Here is a 25,732-nt window from a genome sequence, read left to right as displayed (position 1 = left end):
GCTTGCTGTGGAATAGCGGAGCCTACGACCCACGGCCTGCCCTCATGCTAGACCTGCCCTCGGGATCTCATGCCTTATTGTGCCGCCATTAGTCTGCAGATACAGGTATCTCTCTCAGCACTACCCTTAGTGTGTGCCAATACGATCTTTCGCTAATGATGCTTTTTGTTCCACCTCGTTTCTGCTCCAGAGCACCCTCAGGTTCACCGCCGATTAATTAGTCCTGTCAATCCACCCCCTTCCCGACATCAACATTACCTTTTTTCACTTCATGCATTCCATCCTAGCTACGTTCACATTCATGCCTGCCTTCACTCGCTCTTGCGTTCCGTCTGATTTGGGTTTTGATTGCAACCTGTCTTTCCGAGCAAATTATGTTCTTGTCGCAAGTATAGTACGAATAAAATCAAAGTGAACTGGAATGAAATTGGTTTAATTGAGCAAACTGCAGCTAACATGCAGAATATATAACACTGCATCGTCAAAGCAAGCACACAGTAATATTAGCTTACAAATTACAGCAATTTGCCTCAGAATTGATTCATGTACATATTGATCTGACAGCTGCCTTTGTCTAAAATCCTCGATAAAATATTTATTCTGATTCTTTTCCAGGATTGCATTTGAAGGAAAATGCCACATTTGCATACCCAAAGCACTTCAGATCTTCTTAGCTCTCCGGCTCCAGATCAGCTGATCTTGGAGTTTTGTATCTCATCTCATTCGGAAACACATCGAGATCTCAGTGGCTGAATCTCAGTGCTGCAATGGTAATGGCTTTACAATTAGATACAGTTTAAGGGAAACTAATTAATATTGCTCTTTTTTCATATAAATCTACATGTTGCTTTAAACAAAGGAACTGATATATACATCTACTTGTTTGTTTAATGTAACACATCTCTATATAAGGTGAGATGTTCATATGATAGTTTAGAGAATATATACTGTAGTCTACTGGCTTTCACAGAAAACATCCTCCTATTTACCATAATTCAAATGAAAATCAAATCCTACTTCATACAAAATATAATCTATTTGTTCCGAGAAGCCGAGTGAAAGAGAAATTGTGAATTTTTTGAAAGTTTTTTTGTTTTCCTGTTGTGCACATGGTCAAGTTTAGAGGTCAGTGTAAAATAGTTTTCTGATTGCTCCCATTATGTCTGTCAGTGTGTTCCTTCAGCCATTGCCGTACAAAAGAGAGAAAGAGACATTCAGAAGAATGAAAGAGGAAAAGAACTATAGAGCTATAGGAGAGTCTGGGAAGTCATACACATCCCTCATGTCCAATCAATTCATGTCAGAACGCAGGTCTGGAGGTCTCAAACCATTCTATACCAGAGACACAAATGAGATTTACCAGAAGTGCACCAACAATGTGCTGCCAGCTCTCATTGAGTGTATTAAAAGACACCCCCTCCCCTTTCTTTCTTGAGCACAATTACAGTAAAGAGGAATGACAGCTTTTATGGATCAGCTGTTCACTGTGGTTGTTGATCGTAAGAGTTGGCATTCTTGTTGTATGAACTAGAACAATGGGTCTTATTTACTAATAATTGCGCAAGTGTTTTTACTTCAAGGGACAGTTCAACCAAAGATTAAAACTCTGTTACTCAACCTTACAATGTTCCAAACCTGTTTGACTTACTTTCTTTTGTTGAACATTTGGGAAGAACACTGGGGTCCAAACAGCAGTAAGCCCCATTGATTTCTATTGCATGGATGTCAATAAGGTCTAATATTGTTTGGAAAAACAGTCTCTCAAAAAAAATGTTTTCAATAAATGTTCACTCTTATTCCAAATGATAGAGCATGTACATGCAATAATTAGCATAAAGCACGTTCAGATCATCTCTGCATTTCAGAACCACCTCACCTGTACAGCCATTCATCGATCTATCTTCATTTTTAGATATACAAATATATTTTCATTTCAAACTATAAATCAACATTAGTATTATTACAAAACACAAATTAATATTGAGAAAAGTAATCTATCTAAATAAACATTTCCGTTCGAGACATTTAATGTTTCAGGAGTCTGTGATTTTTGCATACAGTACAAAAATCAATGTTGTTTTGAGCTTTAATATATTTCATCCTAAATTAATGCAATTCAAGTTTCACAAATCATAATTTCTGCATTAAAATGTTTTCTCACAGATTTTAAAAACATTTCTATAAACACAGTAGGTACAGTAAATGAGACTCAATGAGCTTTGAGGAAAAATAAAACATAATTGATTTATTTTGATAACAAACACTAACCAAATGCTAAAAGATCAAGTTAACAAGCAATCAACATGCTGTATATTGTAATAAATACTGCTTGATTTTGCATGTCTGAAATACTCAGTAATAAATCCCTAATGGGCAACATATTATGCTAAATCAGGATATAAATAAACATACTAATGGTTAGCTGCAAAGTTAATCCTCTGCCCTTATATATAATACTCATCATTAAAAACCATTAATAACATTTAATTAAGAGTTAATTAGACCTTTTTTGCACTCACACATTCAGAATATGCCTCTAAATAAAAAGAAAAATTACAGGATTCCACTGAGTTTCATTATAATTTACTGAACTGAATTCTCAGGAAACAATTTATTTCTGAAGGGCTCTTAAATGTCCCTTGACGTTAAGCACTAACATAAGTAATAATCATCCATCACGCCGACGAGCTGCCAGATGCAACCTTTGCAGATTTTAATCTAACATCTTGCCACTTTCCATAACAATTTTTCCCCTTAGAGAAAGGTGTAAAACATTTCAAACTCTGGCTGTAAGTTAGTTAGTTGTTACAGTTCTTGTTGATTGACAGGTTGAATGAAAACACTGTCACGAGAGACAGCTTTGTAATGAAGAGTGTGAACCCTGCACTCTGCCGTTTGATTAATTGGGTACGCGATTGCCTTCAGAGGTGCATTCTAAGACACATCTTGTATGAGGTTCCTGAGAGGCTGAGCTGTTCACGATTAAACTTGACCCTGCTGTGACTCAGCACCTTAAGATTTGCTGACTCATCCGTGCGCTACATCAAAGACATTCCTTTTAGATTCTTCTAAGTGGTTCTGACACAAAAGAGCGTAAACCTGTACCACACGATCATTTCCTTTCTTAATCATTCAGGCGTTCTGTGAGCGCACACCATGTAAAAACCTGTGAATACAATGTGAGCATTCAGTGCAGTATTCAGCAGACCCCTATCCATACCGGTTAACAGTAATGCTAAGCACACCAGAGTGCTGTCGGTGCTTGAGAGGTGATGCTGAGAGCAGCAGAGTTTTCAAAGTGATTCTGAAAGCTTTTCGAGTGTGTGAGGCAGCCTAAGGGTCATTTTTTTACCGTCACACTTTAGAACTATCACCTAACCACAGGAAACAGAGAATAGACAAGGAACACTGTCTTTGATGTTCTTATTGTGGTTAGAGAGAAATCGGGCGGCAAGGTGGAGGGTTGATTAAAAAAATGCAGGGAAAAAAGACAGAAAGAGGGAGAGAGAATATCCATTAGAACTGAAGAGAAAGTGTGAAGAAAGGCAGAAGTAGACAAGAAGGAGAGAAAGAGAGAAAAAAGGAAATTTTAAAGATGAATGAGGACAAGGACAGTGATAGATAACACGCTGACAGGCTTAATTTGTCGCTGTGGTGGGGGGTCAGGGGCTCTGGAATGCAGGTTCTGTGTTTGTGTGCTGTGTCCTAACTACTCTATGGATGGCAACCAAGAACCAGATGTAATTCAGAGCTAGTTCAATGTTTATAAAATACTCAAACCAAATGATTTACGAGATTCAGTTCTTAAGCAGTGTGCTTAACCATGAATATATGTATTTGTTAATTAAGACCAAACCAGAACTGTTAAGTGGAATCTGAATCAGAAATTCCTTATAATTCCCATCCCTAGTCCTAGCATCTGTGAAAAGGTCACAGTAAAGACCAAATATTTACAGTGTTGACTGTGAAATCCCAAAGCATTAAGCTGAATATACAAGGCATCTGTCAGGGTGTAGACACATGCAATCATCAGTCTGTAAGTGATGGCTTTTATTTCAGAACCATGACAAGAACAGTTCAGGGTATGAGTGGTAATGACAGCTATAATCACAACTAGCAACATCACACCACACAGAGCTGCAAAATACAGAGTCTTATGATATAATCACTTTCCATCTGAAACGTATCACCTGCTTGATTTTAAACAATACAGAAAATGTCACTGCATACAAACAAACTGCCAAGATATGTTATGCAAAACCTTTTCTATGAAATTGGAATGATGCACTCTTGTATTTGAATAGTGTTGCAGTAGAATGCGGAATTAAATCACCACAGATGTCATCTCGTAGCGAAGGGAAAAAAAAGTCAACAATGAAAAATATCATTAGGTTTCCTGAATACCCAGCTGAATCTAGTCATGGTCCAATAAACTGTGAGCTGAAATTTCATTTCACTGTTGGTTTGTGTATGTTTTCATTAATAACACACACATGCGCGCGCACACATACACACACACTGGGAGAGAAATTAGGAAAATATGAGTTTAGAGGAATATTACTTTCATTTAAGCTGTTTTATTTCCGGCCTCATTATGGCATCAACAAAGTATGAAATTTATTTCGTGAATATTATTTCTGCTGAGACTTCCTTACCACTTTATGCTGAAGAATTTGCATGTTTAGATAAACAAAATAATAAAATCAAAAGCTCCTGTCCCAGGAGTCTCCTAATACTCCTGACACAAACAATGACTTGCAGACTGAACCACTTGATGAGCCTGAGACTCATTGGCATTCTGTGAGCATTTAATTGGTCTTACCCCACCCTCCCTTTTTTAATCAGCTCGTCCAGAGTGTTCATTGGTATTTTATGTGATTCTTTAACATAGAACTGGATGTGGGTAATTATCTACGGTGTCTCATTAGGGCTTTTGATGGATATGAAGAGGGTAGGTGCATATTTGTATGTGTTCATGTGTTTGTGCAGACAGGAGAGGGAAAAGCACTCACGTCATAATGAGAACAATATGATATGCTAGGTGTCTAATTGTGTTGTCCACAATTATCTTTATGTCTGTTATTAAAGTTAATAATTTCATAAGGGACACACATCCTAACACAACTTAAAATCCAAATGAGTTTGCAATGCGACCAGTGTTTGTCCATGCAGAACTCATTGTACGCTTGTGAACGAACGCATGTCAAAGACTGACATGGAAGAGAAGAAATTGTTAAATACAGTTGTTATTTTTGTTTTCTTTGCACACAAAAAGTATTCTTGTAGCTTCATAAAATTACGGTTGAACCACTGATGTCACATGGACTATTTTAACGATGTCCTTAATACTTTTCTGGGCCTTGAATGTGGTAGTTGCGTTGCTGCCTATGCAGGGTCAGAAAGCTATCAAAAATATCTTAATTTGTGCTCCAAAGATGAACAAAGGTCTTACGGGTTTGGAATGACATGAGGGTGAGTAATTAATGACAGAATTTTTATTTTTGGGTGTACTAACCCTTTAAACTAGTGGCTAAGTTTATGCAACTGGTCCCTAGGATATTGCTAGATGGTTGTTTATATGACAAAATCAAAAGAGGCCACCCTCCAGGTCTCATATCCTAGTCGCTACATATGCATCATGTATGATCATTGCTTAGAAATGGACAAAGGCAAAGGCACAGAAGTTTCAATTTTGGCTTCCACTGATTATGAAAACATGACAGTCAAGCTAAAATGTGACACATTACGTTACTTTCCTCCACAGTAGTGTGCCTTCTCTCCTCGTTAAAAGCCCAAACTAATGTTGCTTGATATTAAAAAAAAGAGTTATTAAAATCACATTTGATAGAGGTGCTCCTGAGGTGGCTTTTTGTGCATGCTCTCTGAGACTAAGCTGAATCTACAGGCAAGCAAAGTACACTTTGGGCTTTGGTGTGCACCTAAACCACACTGTTAAATTTTTATTTTATTTTACAGGTAATTGTCTGTATTTTTTTTCTTTACAGAATTTTCCCTTTTTTTCATTATACGATGAAATACCTGTTGTTTTACAGATATTTTCTGAATTTTAAAGTTCCACCATTAAATTTACAGAAAATTTCTTGCATTTCAGTATTACATAAATTTTCTGTTTTTTAAACAGAGTAATGTGTAATTTTACATAAAATGTTATTTAATATTTAGATATTATTCCTGTAAAAATAGGGAAAAATTTTTTTTGAACCACAAATCATTCAGTCAAAGTGTTTTTATTAGCCTATCATTGAAGATTGTTAATCATGTGAGGGTTAAAATGAGGTTTTTAAGGTAAAATAATAGTATTTGTACATACAGTACATGTACTGTAAATGATGCACTGTTTCTTTTACTACTCTTTTAACCTTGTCTTGCAAATAAATTCTCATTTTAATCATTATTTGGTAAATTATTTGTTTTCCGTGATGGTATAGGTAGGGTTATGCTGAGTTCCAGTCAACAGATTTAGGATATTTCCCACTTCAACCCGGAAATAATTTATGGAACGTCGCTCTTTTAATGTTTACAGATACTTGTAATGTTTTAATGCTACTAATCATCAGTAACATTATTGTTTTAATGTTACCAATACAGACTACTCACCGTGCTCTCTCGTTGTCAATAACTCCGCCCCTCACTTCCGGTTCTGTGGCTGCGGTTCTATGGCCGCGGTTCTGAAACTGCTGGTGCTGCGGGTCTGCAGCTGGATATATCTCGTTTGTAGTGGGAAATATTTCACATCCGAGTTGTCTGGAACGAAGAATTCCTTTTTTTGTTTGTTTGTTTTTTTGTTTTGGAACGCAGCATTAGTGTAATGTGTTTGTGTGTGTGTGCGCGCCCGCATGATGACGCAGATTCAAATTTGCCGCCAATTTAGCTCCGCCCCCGATGGTTGGCTGAACTGTTTCTGTACCGTACGACACGACAGCGATGGAACGGCGTGCAAATTATTTGAATTTATTTCAGGCTATCCATTCGGAAATGTGTGAGAAAATAATGTGCTCTTTCTTCAGTGAGCCTGTTTCGCCAACTACAACAAATTCTGACGATACTACAGCAGACATCATGACAATTGCCAACCGACCGAGGTAAGTCTTTCATACAACATATTTTATATAGTGTGGCTTCACATTTGTGTTTAGTGTTGTTTCGAAGCTAAAATTAGCATTTCTAAATGGTGGTCAGTCACATAACTGGCGTCGATAGCTAAAGGGCAAAACACTGAAAACTGCAGCATGTTTGTAAGAAAGATCAGTTGACCTAAAAAAACTCAAAACAAGCTTTAGTAAACTTGTTATTCATATCAAAGTTCGTTCGAGTGTAATGTTATATAAAGTCTTTGCTCATCTGGAAGTACCCGCCACTTTTCAAACTCTTAAACGGCGGGTCATTTTGAAACGCTGAACGTGGCTAACTGTATCAAAACAGTGTTGAAAGTGAAATCAGTAGGCTGTAAGTTGCACCTTATTGATTATGAATATGAACGCAACATGGTAAATTGCAAGGTTTAAAACATGTACAAGGCTTTTTTCCCCTTTCATATTCTCCTTTACATGTACATAGTAAATTTTATTAAGAAGTATACAGAATTTGGTCCTTCATTGTCACTGTCTTAATGCGTTAAGCGTTTTGTAATGGTTTTCTATGGGAAAACACTTAACTTGAAATTAAAAAGTGTTGCATTCCCATTCTGGGCGCATTTGCTCACCTACACATATTATGCGTGTATAAGTGCATATGTTAATCTTATAAGTAATAATTTATATAATCTTTGTGTCCTAGGTAGTATATGATGCAGCTAAGTCAAAGTAAATAATATAAATTTACTTTCTATAAATTTAGTTAATATCACATGGCGGACCAAAACATCACTGTTAACCTTTCCAGGGGGCTGTTTCATAAAACAAGTTTACCAAATAAGCCAGGTTTATTTCAGTTAGTCTGACTTCTTGACAGTTGATTTGGTTCAAAATAAGTCAGACTAACTGAAATAAGCCTGGCTTATTTGGTAAACTAGTTTTATGAAACAGCCCCCTGCTCAGCTTCCAGATCATTGTCTCGGTGGAACATAGGCTGTAATGTGTGAATGTAATACAAAGTATTAAAAAATGTTTTTTTGGTTTCAGGCCGTGTGGAAAGACTGTGGAGATCTATAGCAGATAAGCATGGCAATTCAGGTGTGGAACAAGTCAACTTTTGTTATCATTATTATTATTATTAATATTATTTAAATCTGTAATCAGCATAGATAAGTGTTCTAATGCCTTGATTCTTTCAAGAGATTCGTTCATTTTCAGTTCGTTCACCAAAGTGATTCGTTCAGATTCGTTCACTGATTCGTTCAGTGACCATTTCTTCATATTACATAAATACGCCAGCAGGTGGCGAAAAAGAGTGTCTTATGTGTTATGTTTTAAGTCAACGAACGTATTCACCTGTTACAAAAACTGATTTGGCTTTATTAAAATGTGTGCATAATCTACTCATTAAATAAATAAAGTCTAAATAAGTTGTTCAGATGACCAAAGCACAAGGTTTTCTTGCATAATTAACATTTTAATTGTTTGGTCAGACAATTACACATTCATAAATTGGGGATTAAACGTGGAGTTATGTTCTGTATGCTAAATATGAATATATAAACAAGCGTATGTGCACAGTACCTATAACTGCGCTTTGCATCTGCTGATTGCTGTTCGAGATTGACATGCTAAATGGCCGACTGACCAGGTACACTCTCAATCATTTCGTTCACGAACGAGATATGTACCAGTTCAGTCATTTCATTCACGAACGAGATGTACCAGTTCATTCAACTCGTTCAGGAAAGACATGTACCAGTTCGATCATTTCGTTCATGAACGAGATGATCTCTCGATCTCGTTCAGACTCAGAAGAAACCCGTTCAGTGAAGGGCGTATTCGTTCACTACATTCAACAAATCACATGCTCCGTCACATCTCAAACTCGAAGGCTATTGGCTCGAGGTTTAGTCATTCTTTGACAGGATGAAACAGTCCACGGAGCTACCCGGTTCACTGATCTGCGCATGCGCTGCTAATAGCACCGCGCTGCTCTGGAGGGAGGAATTTCAGTGAATGAGAAATATGAGTGAATGGATTACGTGAACGAGAACGATTCGTTCAAAAAGAACGATTCCTTCACGAACAAAACATCACTAGTGTGGCTGCACATTTGTGTTAAGTGTAGTTTCGAAGCTAAAATGAGCATTTCTAAATGGTGTTCAGTCACATAACTGGCGTCGATAGCTGAAGGGCTAAACACTGAAAACTGCAGCACGTTTGTAAGAAAGATCAGTTGACCTCAAAAGACTCAAAACAAGCTTTAGTAAACTTGTTATTCATATCAAAGTTCGTTCAAGTGTAACGTTATATAAAGTGTTTGCTCATCTGGAAGTACCCGCCACTTTTCAAACTCTTAAACGGCGGGTCATTTTGAAACGCTGAACGTGGCTAACTGTATCAAAACAGTGTTGAAAGTGAAATCAGTAGGCTGTAAGTTGCACCTTATTGATTATGAATATGAACGCAACATGGTAAATTGCAAGGTAGGTGCTTTTTTCCCCTTTCATATTCTCCTGTACATGTACATAGTATATTTTATTAAGAAGTATACAGAATTTGGTCCTCCATTGTCACTGTCTTAATGCGTTAAGCGTTTTGTAATGGTTTTCTATGGGAAAACACTTAACTTGAAATTAAAAAGTGTTGCATTCACATTCTGGGCTCATTTGCTCACCTACACATATTATGCGTGTAATGTTAATCTTGTTAATCTTATAAGTAATAATTTATATAATCTTTGTGTCCTAGGTAGTATATGATGCAGAGTAAATAATGTAAATAATATAAATTTACTTTCTATAAATTTAGCTAAAATCACATGGCGGACCAAAACATCACCGTTAACCTTTCCTGCTCAGTCAGACTAACTGAAATAAGCCTGGCTTATTTGGTAAACTAGTTTTATGAAACAGCCCCCTGCTCAGCTTCCAGATCATTGTCTCGGTGGAACATAGGCTGTAATGTAATACAATGTAATACAATGTATTAAAAAATGTTTTTTTGGTTTCAGGCCGTGTGGAAAGACTGTGGAGATCTATAGCAGATAAGCATGGCAATTCAGGTGTGGAACAAGTCAACTTTTGTTATCATTATTATTATTATTAATATTATTTAAATCTGTAATCAGCATAGATAAGTGTTCTAATGCCATATGATAATACAACAAATTCTGTATTTTCTTTTCATGCAGCTCTTTCTTTCTTTCTTTCTTTCTTTCTTTGTGTATAATTTTCAGTTCCTATGGTAATGGGTAAATAAATAAACCAAGGACCATTTAAAACCAAAATCAGTGTAAAACAATTTTATGAGGGGAAGCACTTTTAAAGAAATCTACAATATGTATTGTAACAACAGTCATTGTCATTTAAGCAGAAGCCAAACTGGATGGATGTACCCTGTGTCCTTTCGATTTTCCACCTGTCTCTGCTTGTCCTGACAGGCCGACACACTCTATGTGAATCACATAGAGAGCCATGGTCATGGAAGAATCAGAGCATGGAGAACCTCCCTAAAAACACAGATAGCAGCTCTCTGAACCCAGCTGTTTATCTGACCGTGTCTCAGAGCAGCAAGTCACTGAGGAAATACACACATACACAAGACTTCCCCAAACAGACAAGGTTATTCAGATAAGAGTGAATTACTGCCCACAGGGCTTAGAGCAAGAGAAAGATGGCATGGTAAACTCATCTCCTCGACTGCTCAGAGTTCAATTTAGACTTTTTAGGCTATAGCAGAGAACTCCCAGGATGTTTTGCAGCTCTAAAGAATTCTGTCTCTCAGCTGTCACACTGCTAATCAGCAGAACAGCCTGGAAAACGCTGTCCAAACTAGCCCCAGAATCTCAATCTCAGTATTATTTCACTATTTTAGTGAGGACATCTCATAGACACAATGGATTTTATATGGTATGATGATATTTGCTAACCCTAACCCTCACAAAAAACTGTTGATATCAGTACATTTAAAGCAAAACATTATTCATTCATTCATTTAAACAAGACTTCCAAATTGTGAGGACCACAAGGCAAAGACTGCTATTGTTTTCACATAAAGCTACTTTTATACGACCATTCAAAAGTTTGGGGTCAGTATGAGTTTTATATGGTTTTGTAAATACATATATAGAGTCTCTTACACTCACCATCAAAAATACAGGAAAAACAGTTATTGTGAAATTTGATTACAATTTTACCTGTCTATTTTAATATGTTTTAAAATGTAATAAAAAAAACAATATAGCTATAGTAAAGTATAGCTAAGTAAACCCAAACACATATACACCAATATACAGAAAAGACACACTATCAGCAGTTTGCTGAGCTGGAAATGTTTAAGCAAGGATTTGTGAGTGGTGTAAAAGTAATCAGCACTGCACCTTACAATTCACGAGCAGATCAAAGTATGAATGATAAATGCTATTTATTTGCAATGCATACTCCATTTTTGATGCTGCTTCTAGTGGATTCTGCGATAAATTCAGCAAAAAAAAAAGTTATCACACAATAATGAAAAGCAAATGTAAGATTTTAAAATGTTCCCAGATCGACAGGGAAATGTCCTGGAGGCCAAAAGGTCCAGACACAGATGATGGAGTGCACGAGTAATGCATGCAGACGTATGCAATTCTCACTTTCACAAGCATGAGCAGTTTTCAGCCCCCTCTTATCACTTTTACATTAAAACATGTAAATAAATAAGTCTATAGGTTGGCAAAATTGTCCTGTAAAGGCTCCAGAAGTTTGGGACTGTACTAGTTGGAAGAGTCACTTTGTTACATCACTTGCTTGAGGGCCCCACGGAATTGACCACAGCAGTGTGAGGGATTTAAATATAAACAACCTCTTGACACTCAATTTTAATCCCTCACATCCCTATCAGGATTCAAACCAACAACCTTCCAAATGTGACCACAGTTGCAAATTCCTCACACTAATTTAAACACGATTCTCTCCTCCTTCAATCGTAAACTGTTCAGATCATTTTGTTGAGATTACAGCTAAACAGAATGCAATGCACAGGATGAGCCACTTTAGTTATTTTCCAGCCCATTTGGCACAACAGCCATGTGCCTCTCTAGCGAAAGCTTCGTTCAAAAATTACTTTTTATTACTGAACAACAAACAACACTATTCCACAGATCACACAACAAATCTTACCATCTAAAAAATTAGGACTTTCTGTAGACTTCTACTGTCCTTATATTAATTAACTAAAGCCAATCCTAACCCTAAGATAATAACTAAAAGATACAGAAAAAGAATATATATTATAATTATTATATTATACAATATTACATTTATAACATAAATACATATTTTATTTTTAGAAAAAAATAGTAATATATATTGTAATATAATATGTATATTATGATTGATAATAGAAAGAGAGAAAGAATATATACTATAAAATATAAAAAGACATTAAAAATAAAAAATGATATATTATATAAAGTTATATATTATATATAAAACATGTACTGTATATTATATATGTATCATATATAATACATAATATATATATAATATGTCCATTTTTTATATCCAATAGAGTATATACTAAACATTTTTTTATTAAATTAAAAATATATATTTATTACGCATTCCTAATAACATTATTCATTCCTAAATACATCCTTCATAAACTATAATATTTAAATATTTAATATTTAACTATACACGTATCACTTCCGAACTGCTGTTACAATAACACGTACCTGGTGTATGAAGACCTGGGCAGTCCGGGGACTGAGCAGCAGGATGGCCCGTCTGAGCGTGTCCCGGTAACGGTTCAGCTCCTCCATCCTCATCGTGCTGAACAGAGTGGAAAAGACCTTTGTCACATTCCGGTCAACCTGTTGTAGAGACACGTCCAAACCCATTCGAGATGCCTGGTCCAGAAACCCACGCAGTCCCCGCACATCTGAAAAGAGACCAAAAGATGACGGTTAAAAACCAAGACTCATGTGCAGAGAGCTAAAAACAGTATTTAAGAAGAAGCGCGAGATGAAAATAGATCAAATATAGACTAAATATTTGATTTGAGATCAGAGATTTCCAGAGAGAATAACATCCAACCTAATTGTAAATTTCGTTCAGGGAAATGATGTTGAAAGGGATAGTAAGATCTGTGAAAATATCTAATTTTGTTTCACAAGAAGAAAGAAGGTCATATGGGTTTGGAACAACATGAGAGTGAGCAAATGAAGAGAGATTATTTTTTTGGATCAACTATCCATTTAACTTTTGAAAATTCTGTTACTTGCTCTCGAGATTTGAGGAGTCTAGGAGAAAGAATCCTGTTTTCTTGTTCCTTTGCACATCACGGCTGTCAAGTCACGTCGTGTTCAGTCTACTGAAGTGGCTTTTTGATGGCATAATCGTCTGGCATGGAGCTTTCTAACCACCTACTTGCCAAAAGGACACAAGAACCGTCCCCTAAAAGGGTCAAGACGTGAGAATGAGGCTTCAAGGCCTAATTAGCTATATAGACCAATTATAAAAATGCATGCATACTTCAACTTGACTGTGCTCATTTATGGTCTTCACTTTGAGCTCTAATTAAATTTTCATAGCATGACATTGAGGCAGTCAAAAAATGTTGTGAAGAGCTATAACTTGTCTGCATCTTTTACATTTTCTTTTTTTCTTGTAGTCACTGCTTGAAAACAGAAGAAACAGAATACTTTCAAGAACCTATCAAAGTAAAGAAGCAGAATAGACTGATAAAAAGCATTACGAAGAGCAGAAAATGTTTAGCCCATCTGCAGATAGCAGGGTGTTAGCAGCAGCTTTATCTCCTCTGTAAACAAATCTAAATCAGTTTTTCAGTAGCAGCTGGTAGTTCTAAACTAGCTTCTAGACTCACGCTGCATCCAAATATACTTACTTCTATACTATATAAAATAAAATATTATTTCCACATTCATAGTAGACATCATCCTAGACAACCACTGCATCAGCCTAAGATCAAAGTGATGTTTTTAACATTATGTCTAAGACACATGGTTAAGTGCAAGATGACGATCTCCCTTTCTTTTTTTTTCTAATTAATTGTTTTTTATTTTTTTATTTCAAGTCTCTCTTTTGCTTCAGGCATATATTTATTCAGACAACCACACAGTCCAGTTCTCAGGGTTACATTGCAACACAGGAAAGCTAATCAGGCATCAAGAATGATCAAACACCATATTATTTTGTGTGTACGTGTGTACTTGATATACTTTATTATAACTCACCCTCTGTGCAATGTAGTTTGCTATGAGCTACAAACTATTTCCATGACAACTGACCATCAAAACAGATTACTTGCCCCACACCGGCCTCAGTGTGCTTTCAAAACAACAACCAGCAAGAAAGTCTAATCATTTGAGCATTTGCAAAGAAATGAAATACAAGTGGGTTTAAATATACTAATGAAAATCCTTTCAGCATAATTGGCAACAATCTTAGTAAGATAGTAATTTTTTGTTTGTTTTTGCATTTAAATTGTTATTTTCTTAATCCAAAAGCCTGCAAGTCATCTTACTGCATATTAGCATTTAAACACATAGGCCTACCAAGAGGACAATGAAAAATGAAAACATGACAAATCATAAAAAATATACATATAAAAATACTACTACTACTACTACTACTATGAATAATAAGTTTTATTATTAGGTATAACATTTTTAAATAATATTATTAAATAACTATTATTATTATAGAACAAATCTGATAAAATAACAAGACATTTTTTCATGACGCAAGAACATGTTGTCACGGTTATGGACTTTTGTTTCTTCGTTTAGTTCTGTTTTCCTTGTCTGTTTAGTTCCTTTAGGCCCTTGTTGTTCATTTGCTCATTAGTTGATTATTACTTAAGTTCCCCATTCAGTTTTATTCATTGTCAGGTATTTATTGTCCTGTGAAGCTTGTGTTGGAAGTTCCTCTTCTCTCTTGGATTGCCTGTTCTATGGATTTGGAATAAACTACGGTTTGAACTTTTTTTCTTTGTCGTGCGCTTATATTCATTGAGCACGTATTGTGACACATAGTGATGGCGAAGTGAAGCGTTCTGCACCAGTGAAGCTTTCATCACAATTGTATTGGAAAAAGGTGCATTACTCAAAGCTTTTTAAAACTGCTGTGGCTATCTAGTGGTCATAAAAAGAAATAACACCTTCCAAAGTGTTATGTTCCATTACAGCCAGTGGTTTCACATCTGGTTCTACAACTGGTTTTTTGTTTTATTAAATTTTATATAAATGTTTGTCAAAGTCATTCTTTTGTGTTGGTGTACTCGCACTAAAATAAGTAAAATAAAACATAAATTCATAAATTTAATTTTATTTTATGTTTATTTTAACTCTGCCTCAGTCCTTAGACTGATATTTCATGGCCAAAGTTCATTTTTAAGCTCAATGTATAAATTACGATAAAAAACAATGCTAACACATTATAATATAATGTAAAGGAAATGGCGCTGAGGTTCACTTCGTTTGAACCAGATACTGAAGCAGTCATGTGGTTTTCAGACGAATGAAGCTTCAGACGTCATAGATCACGTGCTTTTCTCAAAACGAATCAAGCTCCGATACAGTGCTTCAATGTGAAATGTGTTGTTTTTTTTGATACAAGCTTCGAAGCTTCGGCGTTGAACGTAACATCACTAGTGACACATGTAACATTTAGAAAATTAATTGGCAAACAGATGAATTAATATCTCAGCCAAAAGAGACAAAAGTGTAATGAAGCATGTGCTATAAAAAAACCCACTAATTGTTAAAATTAGAAAAGGAAAAAAGAAGGTTGACAGAAATTGTGAGGAATTTTTAAAAAGCTCCATGAAAATAGGTCAATTTAACCTACAGGTGATTGAGTGGCACTATATTTAGTGATGTTAGCAGTGCTTCAGTAGACATTCAGTATTCACTAGTACTGAGAAGTAGCACATAATCATTTCAAGTAGCTGTTATTTCTGTAGAAGAGTCAGAATTTTGACCATTTAAGAGCAGGACTAAAGCATGCTTTCTACATTAACAGCACATCGAGAACGCAAGGCCAGATATAGCCTTGGTGCTATTAGCTAAGAAGTCCAGTTAATGGAAAATGTTACTTCACACTGCTTTAAGCTGATGAATGAACTTCAGCAAATACATCAGGAGGAATTGAATTTGAACCTTTTGAATAAGCTTAACATATTTAACTAAGTCACAATATATTTGCAGGAATTAAATATTATGAACCTAAACAGATTTTAAATCAATTTATATGTCAAACAATGGTATCAGGTTCTATGCGAATATGAAAATACAGTGGTGTGAAAAAGTGTTGGCCCCCTTCCTGATTTCTTTTTTTTTTTTTTATTAAAGTGTGACAAACATGCAAAAAAATAAAAAATCAGGAAGGGGGCCAACACTTTTTCACACCACTGTATATGCACATGCTACAGTATATGCTGAAACACACTTTATAAATGAATACCTAAGCATCACCATATTCAATCAGTGAATGTCATATTTTGCTCCTTTCTTGATGTTAATGACTTAGGTGTGACTTAAAGGGGTGGTTGTTTGCGATTTCACTTTTTTCACTAGAGGCGGTTTAGCCAATCACAACACATTTTGATTGTTTTCAATCAAAAACTGTTTCTATTTCTGAGGGCGGGGCTTCATAAAAGCAGGAAATGATCAGCGTATTTCTCAGAAAAGGGACAGAGCGGTGTGGAATAATGGTAAATTATGTGAAAAATAATGTGTTTTTTTAAAAACGAAGCATTAACACATGTTAGACTGCACCCCATAAACACAATCAAGCCTAGAAAAAAAACAGTGAACCACCCCTTTAAGAATGACCCATTGACATTCCCAACGCACAAACACACACAATACTTCAATTTCCCCAAACTCACAGAGATTAGTTTCGCCATACCATCATAATTCAGTTATCACAGCTGTAGTTACAAACTGAAGAAAAAAATTACTCCCTTAAGGAGACAGTCTCAGAAATATATAAACAAACAATGTGGAAATCTGTGGAAAGAAAGAGCTGAGAGAAGTCTTTTGAGAAACAAATTGGATTTGCTTAAAGAATGTAATCATATATCTAAAGGCATATACAAGCTGCTGTCTCACTGGGCAAAAGTGAAGGAGGTTTAGAGGGAATCAATGGAGCTCTAACAATGAACAGTTTGACGTTCTTCTGTTCCTTTCTTTGTAATGAAAATAATGGGCCGAAAAATAAAATACAAGGCTTGCTGTTGGATTTGGAGCTTCGTCTTGATTAAAGCAGCAAAAACAAATAGACAGCCATATCATGATGTAATCAGCAAGCTCTTGAATACAAGACCTACAGTTTGATAAAAGCAGAATGTTGCTCACGATATAGTCAGTAGAATATTACTGAGGAATAAGTTCATAGTTAAACAAATTTGAAAATTACAACAACAAAGACTGTGTAGTGGACCAAAATTGTTACTTATTAACCATATATTAGTTCAGTATTTTACAAATGCATCTTCACAACATGACGCACATTGTGATTAATGGACCTAAGGATGCTTGTTCTTTGCATTAAAGGTCATTGTAAACAACCTTTCAAAACATGTTTTTAATTGGTTCTGTATAAGGTTAGCAGTTATGAAACATCATCATTTGATCCACTACAAAGATAACTAGACAGTTGCTAGGAGATGGTAAAATCATTTCATCTGTGGTTTCTTTTTATGATTCTGTTTGTCTCAATCCACTGGCCTGCTGTACAGAGATCCGGGGGCCGGAGTGTGAGTATTGCTCATCAAGGCCATGGGGAGCGCTCTTCCTGGAAAGACTTGGAATACTTATGTCCTATTAAACGAGAGGGGGTTCGATTGACATGCTGTTGATTGGATCCACGTGACAGCATTGCAGAATCTTCACAGTCCTGAAAACTGCTGCTCATTTAACTGTCTGTGATATGAACTGCCCAGAGACATGCGCGGAATATAAAACAAAGCCTCTGTGTTTCTCTCTTCCTCTCTGTCTCACTTACAGATGGGTTCTACTTGTCTTGAAGAGGGAGCCAATTAAGAAAGGTTCATCATCCTCTTGTGCAAAAGCAGCAAATTATGACACAAACTCTATTATTACACTCATATTCTGACATAAGAGAGAGACTTCAGCATAAATCACAGCAGTTCAACAAAGTTGACCAGGGGACCACAAGAGCACATCCAGAACAGTACAAATATAGACAAATACAAAACATATGCCTTTCATAAAATTCACTGTGGTGAATGACAACCAGGACATGTTAAAAACGTAAAGGCAGAAGTCATCATTAAACATACAACAGATTGCCTGTGTGCATGTGAGAGTGCAAATGAAATCACTTCTCAGAACAGGTGGTGTAGGTGAAAGATGCTATCAGCTCTACACTAAAGCAAAAGGACACATTACTCAGCGGCATGCTAAAAAAGGGACACTCGTAAACATTGGGACTGCTCAGCTAAAACCAAAGCATCAATTAAACTGAGAACTCGCTTACAAAACCAACTTTCACAGGCCTGTGGGCCAGCTTACTGTTGTTTATAAATTGCATAACACGAAAAGATCTCAACATTAAGATGTTTTATAGACTCGCTTTATGGAGGTTGAACATACACAAAATAGTGTAAAAGGGGTTCAGGCAGCTCAAGGGAGAATCAGTTGACAAGAAACTGACACTCCCACACCAAAGTTAGTAATAATCTAACATTGCACAGAAGTTGACTGATGCAAACAACAAAATAGTTATAGTATTTTAAACCAAACAAACACACATTCCTCTTTCATTAGCATAGGTGTAAAGAGTACCTCAAGATGCTCAAGTGGCACTAGTCCTCAACACCTAGGAGACATACGAATGAAAAAACAAGAAACAGTTCATTTGTGCAGAAAGCAATCGTGTTTATTTACTAAAATCAAAATAAAACTGAACTCCTCAAAATTGCAATAAATCAAGGTCGTCACAACAGCCTCTTATACGTCTACAAACACCCAAGTCTCAATAAAGCTGAAGTGCTCAGAAAGGGCATAGGTAAACCAGTATGCTTCAAAATTATGTCTTCAATATATCGATATATAAAATACTGTTAAGTAAAATTAAAAAGTCAATGGGTGTGCTGGTTTCGGCCTCACCGCCAGCTGCAGCCATGTCCTCGACTCATATGTGAATACCTTTGATACTCAGTAAAACAGCCAAAAAGATACTTGGGTACAGTAACTAAATACATTTACACAAATACTCTACTCCACTGTTCATTAGATCATGGAAACTATTAATTTAGTTGAAAACCAGATTTATTAGCAAAATCAATTTGCCTGAAAGGTTACTACAGAAGTGTCCTTCATATTTCTGTTCACTCCAGTGAAGAGATAAATAATGTTAACTTCAAACGCTATGAAAGCTTTTCACACAGCAATTCTTCAAGGCTGTTTACTTGTCCTTCTAAAAAACAATAGCCTGAAATGCAGTTGGCTAGAATAACTGAGTAAATCAATACAAATAATGAGATGAGTTTCTGCAATACTATTTAAAAATACATAATTAGTGGTACCATTTTTACAATTAGCAATAAAAGAGTCCACAGCCTTAATCAAGCTTACCAAGAGAAAAATGATGCTATAACAAACGATATACAGGTGCATCTCAATAAATTAGAATGTCGTGGAAAAGTTCATTTATTTCAGTAATTCAACTCAAATTGTGAAACTCGTGTATTAAATAAATTCAATGCACACAGACTGAAGTAGTTTAAGTCTTTGGTTCTTTTAATTGTGATGATTTTGGCTCACATTTAACAAAAACCCACCAATTCACAATCTCAACAAATTAGAATACTTCATAAGACCAATAAAAAAAACATTTTTAGTGAATTGTTGGCCTTCTGGAAAGTATGTTCATTTACTGTACATGTACTCAATACTTGGTAGGGGCTCCTTTTGCTTTAATTACTGCCTCAATTCGGCGTGGCATGGAGGTGATCAGTTTGTGGCCCTGCTGAGGTGTTATGGAAGCCCAGGTTTCAGTGGCCTTCAGTGGACAGTGGCCTTCAGCTCATCTGCATATTTTGGTCTCTTGTTTCTCATTTTCCACTTGACAATACCCCATAGATTCTCTACGGGGTTCAGGTCTGGTGAGTTTGCTGGCCAGTAAAGCACACCAACACCATGGTCATTTAACCAACATTTGGTGCTTTTGGCAGTGTGGGCAGGTGCCAAATCCTGCTGGAAAATGAAATCAGCATGTTCAAAAAGCTGGTTAGCAGAAGGAAGCATGAAGTACTCCAAAATTTCTTGATAAACGGGTGCAGTGATGTTGGTTTTCAAAAAACACAATGGACCAACACCAGCAGATGACATTGCACCCCAAATCATCACAGACTGTGGAAACTTAACACTGGACTTCAAGCAACTTGGGCTATGAGCTTCTCCACCCTTCCTCGTAGCCAAATTCCTTGACATGTCTGTGTGTGGTGGCTCTTGATGCCTTGACCTCAGCCTCAGTCCATTCCTTGTGAAGTTCACTCAAATTCTTGAATCGATTTTGCTTGACAAGGCTGCGGTTCTCTCGGTTGTTTGTGCATCTTTTTCTAACACACTTTTTCCTTCCACTCAACTTTCTGTTAACATGCTTGGATACAGCACTCTGTGAACAGCCAGCTTCTTTGGCAATGAATGTTTGTGGCTTACCCTCCTTGTGAAGGGTGTCAATGATTGTCTTCTGGACAACTGTCAGATCAGCAGTCTTCCCCATGATTGTGTAGCCTAGTGAACCAAACTGAGAGACCATTTTGAAGGCTCAGGAAACCTTTGCAGGTGTTTTGAGTTGATTAGCTGATTGGCATGTCACCATATTCTAATTTGTTGAGATAGTGAATTGGTGGGTTTTTGTTAAATGTGAGCCAAAATCATCACAATTAAAAGAACCAAAGACTTAAACTACTTCAGTCTGTGTGCATTGAATTGATTTAATACACAAGTTTCACAATTTGAGTTGAATTACTGAAATAAATGAACTTTTCCACGACATCCTAATTTATTGAGATGCACCTGTATGCCACTGCAACCTGATTCCCACCTAAATCCATTTCAAAATGTCCTGGTATTGATTACAGAGCAATCAGCCAAACAGAAGTAACATGCTGTACTTTTATTGGCAGTATAAAATAAACATAAAGTTCAGTTCAGTCTGATTGGTTCTTATTTCCCATTTATGCAGGCTATGTACATAAATACATAATATGTTGATATATCAACTCCTGGTTTATGCTGTGTTGTTTAAGTGGAGTTTCGCTGATCACAATCTCTCTCAAATCTAACATATTTGGGGACAAATCTCACTAAACAGCTGAACTACTTTTCTGGTATTTCAACCATCTGTATGGAGTAACAGCTCACTGAGATCAGCTTTCCCTGCGATCAGATTCTGGGTGTGTTTAACACACCCGCAGCCTGCGGTTTTCAATTTGTACCGCCAGTGTCCCTGCACCACTGGAACAGAAGTGATGAGAGCAGAACTGAGAACAGATCTCGAGTAAATTATCTTCTCTCTTTTTCATGCAGGGTATCATAATGTAAGATCATTTATGCACTACGCCTCAAATGTCACTGCTTTTTATATGGTCTAAAACCCCTCTCATTGCATTTATTTTTAATATAGAATGTGCTGTGCACATTGGCATATTTTATGAAATAATGGTTTTGTTGAAAAGTTAAAGGCAAAGGTGTAGATTTGGATATGGGCACTAGGGACAAAATGTACCAGATCTATGCCTATTTTTTTCAAGCCATCACAGTTGTTACTGATTGTAATATAAGCATTGAGAGTCATGTTTTCATTTGTAAAACGTCTACTCAATGTTGTGCATTACATTGCTTTAAGCAGTAATTTTCAACCCAGTTAACAGCTGGTTAAACCACTAAAACCACTTGTTGAACTATAATGCAGAGAGCCTTTACATTTAATTATTAAATTCCACTGTATATTTTTTGTTTGTCTTTTTATTATTCATTGTAAAAATATATAATTGACAAATATAGACAGATGGACAGATAGAACAATATATACAATTAGGTAGATAGATAGATAGATAGTGTCACAATCTCTAGCTGGAGTGCCTGTGAGCTTCGCTAGAGGGCACTCCACTCCAGACTCTTGCCACCTTACCCAGGACTCCATTTCCCATAATCCTTTGCACGAACTCATCAATTGCATCACCTGCCTCTCATCAGATCTCATCATCAGTTCACAGCTGTCTCTTGGGGTCGTGGAGGAGCAACCCGGCACTCCAGCCATGGCCGACAGCTCAGTCTCTTCCCAAAATGGCCACCAACTCTGAGACTGTTCATAAAATGGCTGCCTTCCCAGAGTCAAGTCAAGTCACAGCTGATCTTCCTGTGTCAAGTCAAGTCACAGCTGATCTTCCTGTGTCAATTCAAGTCACAGCTGATCTTCCTGTGTCAAGTCAAGTCACAGCTTATCTTCCTGTGTCAAGTCACAGCTGATCTACCTGTGTCAAGTCACAGCTGATCTTCCTGAGTCAAGTCAAGTCACAGCTGATTGTCCAGAGTTTTGTCACGTCACAGCTGATCGTCCAGAGTCTCATCACGTCTCAGCTGATCTTCCAGAGCATCATCACGTCTCAGCTGATCTTCCAGAGTCTTGTCACGTCAGCCTGCCAAGCCTACTCACGTCAAGTCTGCCAAGTCAAAGCTTGCTCACGACAAGCCTGCCACGCTAAAGCCCGCTCATGTCAAGCAACAGTCTTCAGTCATCATGGATGCTACTCCAGTGTTCCAGAGCATCGTGAATGTTGCATTTGAAGACACTAAGTCAGTCACAAGGCGTTCGAGGCTGGCATCCAGCATGGACAGGGCCGGCCCGTGGCATAGGCGACATAGGCAGTTGCCTAGGGTGCAAAATGACTGGGGGGCGCCGCACAAAAGTTTTTTTTCCTCTTGTAACCATTGTGCACTCCTACACCCATATATTAAGCAAATACTGACAATTAAAATTTTTGTACTGATCGATCATCAAACTAATTAAAATAATGTTAGAATAAAATAGACATTGACAAATTATGAAAAATCATAAGATTTGACAACATGTCATGTTGGACTAATTTAAACACTTTCTGCGTCATGACGTAATTATAATACATCATCATAATGCATTAATTATGCATGGCGCACGCATAGTTTTGCCATTTATGTGCTCTGAAAGGATAATTTCTAAAAAATGAGTGAAAAAAGAAAATTATCAGGGGCACAAGGCAGGAAGTGATGCAAAGAAGTGGAGCAGAAAAAAAGAGCTATATAGAGGTAAGAATCACAAGTTAATCACTGTGTATTTGCCCTTGATGTTTATGCAGTATTTTGAAATAGCCTTTTTAGAACATAACTGGCAACACTGACACTGTGGAACATTTTTGCTTGAGTTAACGGCTTTTTTAATTTTACTTTATTTTCTTTAAAAAAAAATTAAGCTTCTGTAATGTTGTTTTAATTTCAGTTACATTACTGCTTGCTTTTATTTCACCAAAAGTGCACTAAATGTCTTTTGAAAGAGACCATGACTAGGACTATAATCTAGCATTCATGAATTAAAATAATTTAAGTTTAAGTATGCCATTTTCCACTGTATGCACAAAATGGAAATGAAATGGGTATGCTAAATAAATTAACTAGCTAGCTTGCTGGCTAACACCTACAAATAAATGACAATATGTAGCCTTTATTTTGTTGCCTTTGTTGTCTGTTAGACTATTTTAGGCATTCCATATTTCTCTTTGTTGTAATAAGTACTTGTCACTGTAGGCATAGTTGTGGGTTGTGGGGTTCTCTGTTTGGGAGTATAAATACCTACAAATATAATAGTTTTTTCTTTTGCACTTTCTTTTTGTTGATTTAATTTCTAATTAAATGTTTGTGTTATTCTTCAGGTGACTGTAAGTCACATTTGTTTATTTATTATCACAATTTATTTACTACTTATTTATGTTTATACTTACCATTATGTTATGTTATAGTAAAGTTCTGAAAAATCTGCATTTTCTAATTTTTTTAATGGTGGGGGGGATCTAAAATCTCACCTAGGGCACCAACAGAGTCTGGGCCGGCCCTGAGCGTGGAGGACCCTCAGTTGGTGTCGGTGCGAGTTTCTGGCATTCCAAGGGTCTCTACGTTCCCGAGCCACGCAGACTCTACGCTCACGAGCTACGCAGAATCTACGTTCACGAGCCACACAGTTTCCACGTTCTCTAGTGACACAGTTTCAAAACTCTCAAGTCTGCCTGCCGCTACTCACCCTAGTTCCGCAGGCACAGCACCGTCAGTCTTGGAAATAGACAATGTACTCCCTGTCCTGCCAGTTATGGCTACAGCCATTCTCTGTGTTTGGGCCGCACACACCACTGTAGTTTCCCCAGAGGTGGCAGCCTTCGCTGCAGAACTTCCCGAGGTGGTGGCGCCCACTCTACTCCCCGAATCTGATCTCAAGTCTAGCCTAGAGGAGCCTTTGGGCCGTGCCTCTGCTATTGTTGTTCGCTGGTGTTTTGACCCTAAATGCCTTGGAATTAGTTCTGGAATAAAGCCTTGCATTCCCTGCAAACATGTCCTTGCGGGGCCCATGCTGGCTTTTTGCGGGCACAGTGGGCTAGGGCCAGCCCACACCAAACCTAAACAGGCCCAGTGCGGGCTTGCCCAGGTGAGACCCACAGCTTTGGGCTCACCGCAGGCTCTCTGTGAGCAGCCCACACTATGGGACTGCCCACATTAATCCAATGATGGCCCAGTGTGGGCCAGACATGAGCCTGTTAATAAGAATTTTGTGGGCAGTTTTCTTCCTTACCACTAGGGATGCTAGAGTGTTTTAGGTTTCCTTAAGTAAAGCCATGTGGTAGAGAGAGTTAGCAATAGCAAGCAGCAGTAGCCAGCATGGCTCACCTGCTGAAAACATTGTGCTGTGTCCTGGTTGGGTAATGTGTCATTTCAAGCCCAGTCTAAAGGAGTTAAAGAGGATTTAAATGTGCACATTGCTGATGTTTTTTGCAGAGATGGTACATGTATGTATGGCCTATGTTTGGATTGATGCTGAGAGTTTAACACAGTGTATTTGTATGCATTTTAGAAGGACTCGTTATTGGTGAGGTTACCATATCATGGTCCAGTTTGAATATGGATTTAACGTTCTTTTCGACATGATACCATAGTCTGAACTATTTTTGACTGTTCGTTAGGAAAAGTCTGGTGTTTGAGAGCTGTGGCTTGTTTTCATTACAAGAGGTTGGATTATTCATTTGCTATCAGCCAACTAAAACTATGGACACTGTTTGGACATTGATGTACTACAGACGAGACTTTCGCACACATCAACTTTCACATGACGAAATCCTACAATCTTACATGACTTTGTTTGCTTTTTTTTTTTTGTACTTTTGTGTATTTACATTTGTGGCTATATGTTGCTGTATTAACCTGAATTGAATGTTTTCTATTTTGTATTTAATAAATCCATTGATTTTAAATTCCTTTTGACTACTGTACATTTTTGACAATATAGACATTAGTTATGTGGTGACTGCATCCATTTCAGATGTATAATAACTGATTTTCCTAAAGACTTAAGTTA

General features: G+C 36.9%; 1 protein-coding gene across 1 annotated transcript in view; it reads right to left on the bottom strand.

The window, feature by feature from the left end:
• Positions 1-25,732, bottom strand: part of LOC107721693 (glutamate receptor ionotropic, delta-1-like) — a 245,473-nt gene that overhangs the window by 60,855 nt on the left and 158,886 nt on the right. Inside the window, exon 4 of the mRNA XM_016529833.1 lies at positions 12,817-13,022. Within this exon, the coding sequence (XP_016385319.1) occupies positions 12,817-13,022 (206 nt within the window). The remainder of the gene's footprint in view (positions 1-12,816; positions 13,023-25,732) is intronic.

This window comes from Sinocyclocheilus rhinocerous, unplaced genomic scaffold, assembly GCF_001515625.1.
Source record: "Sinocyclocheilus rhinocerous isolate Xijiao unplaced genomic scaffold, SAMN03320098_v1.1 scaffold432, whole genome shotgun sequence".
NCBI lineage: Eukaryota > Metazoa > Chordata > Actinopteri > Cypriniformes > Cyprinidae > Sinocyclocheilus > Sinocyclocheilus rhinocerous.
This window is presented reverse-complemented; position numbering and strand designations above follow the sequence as displayed.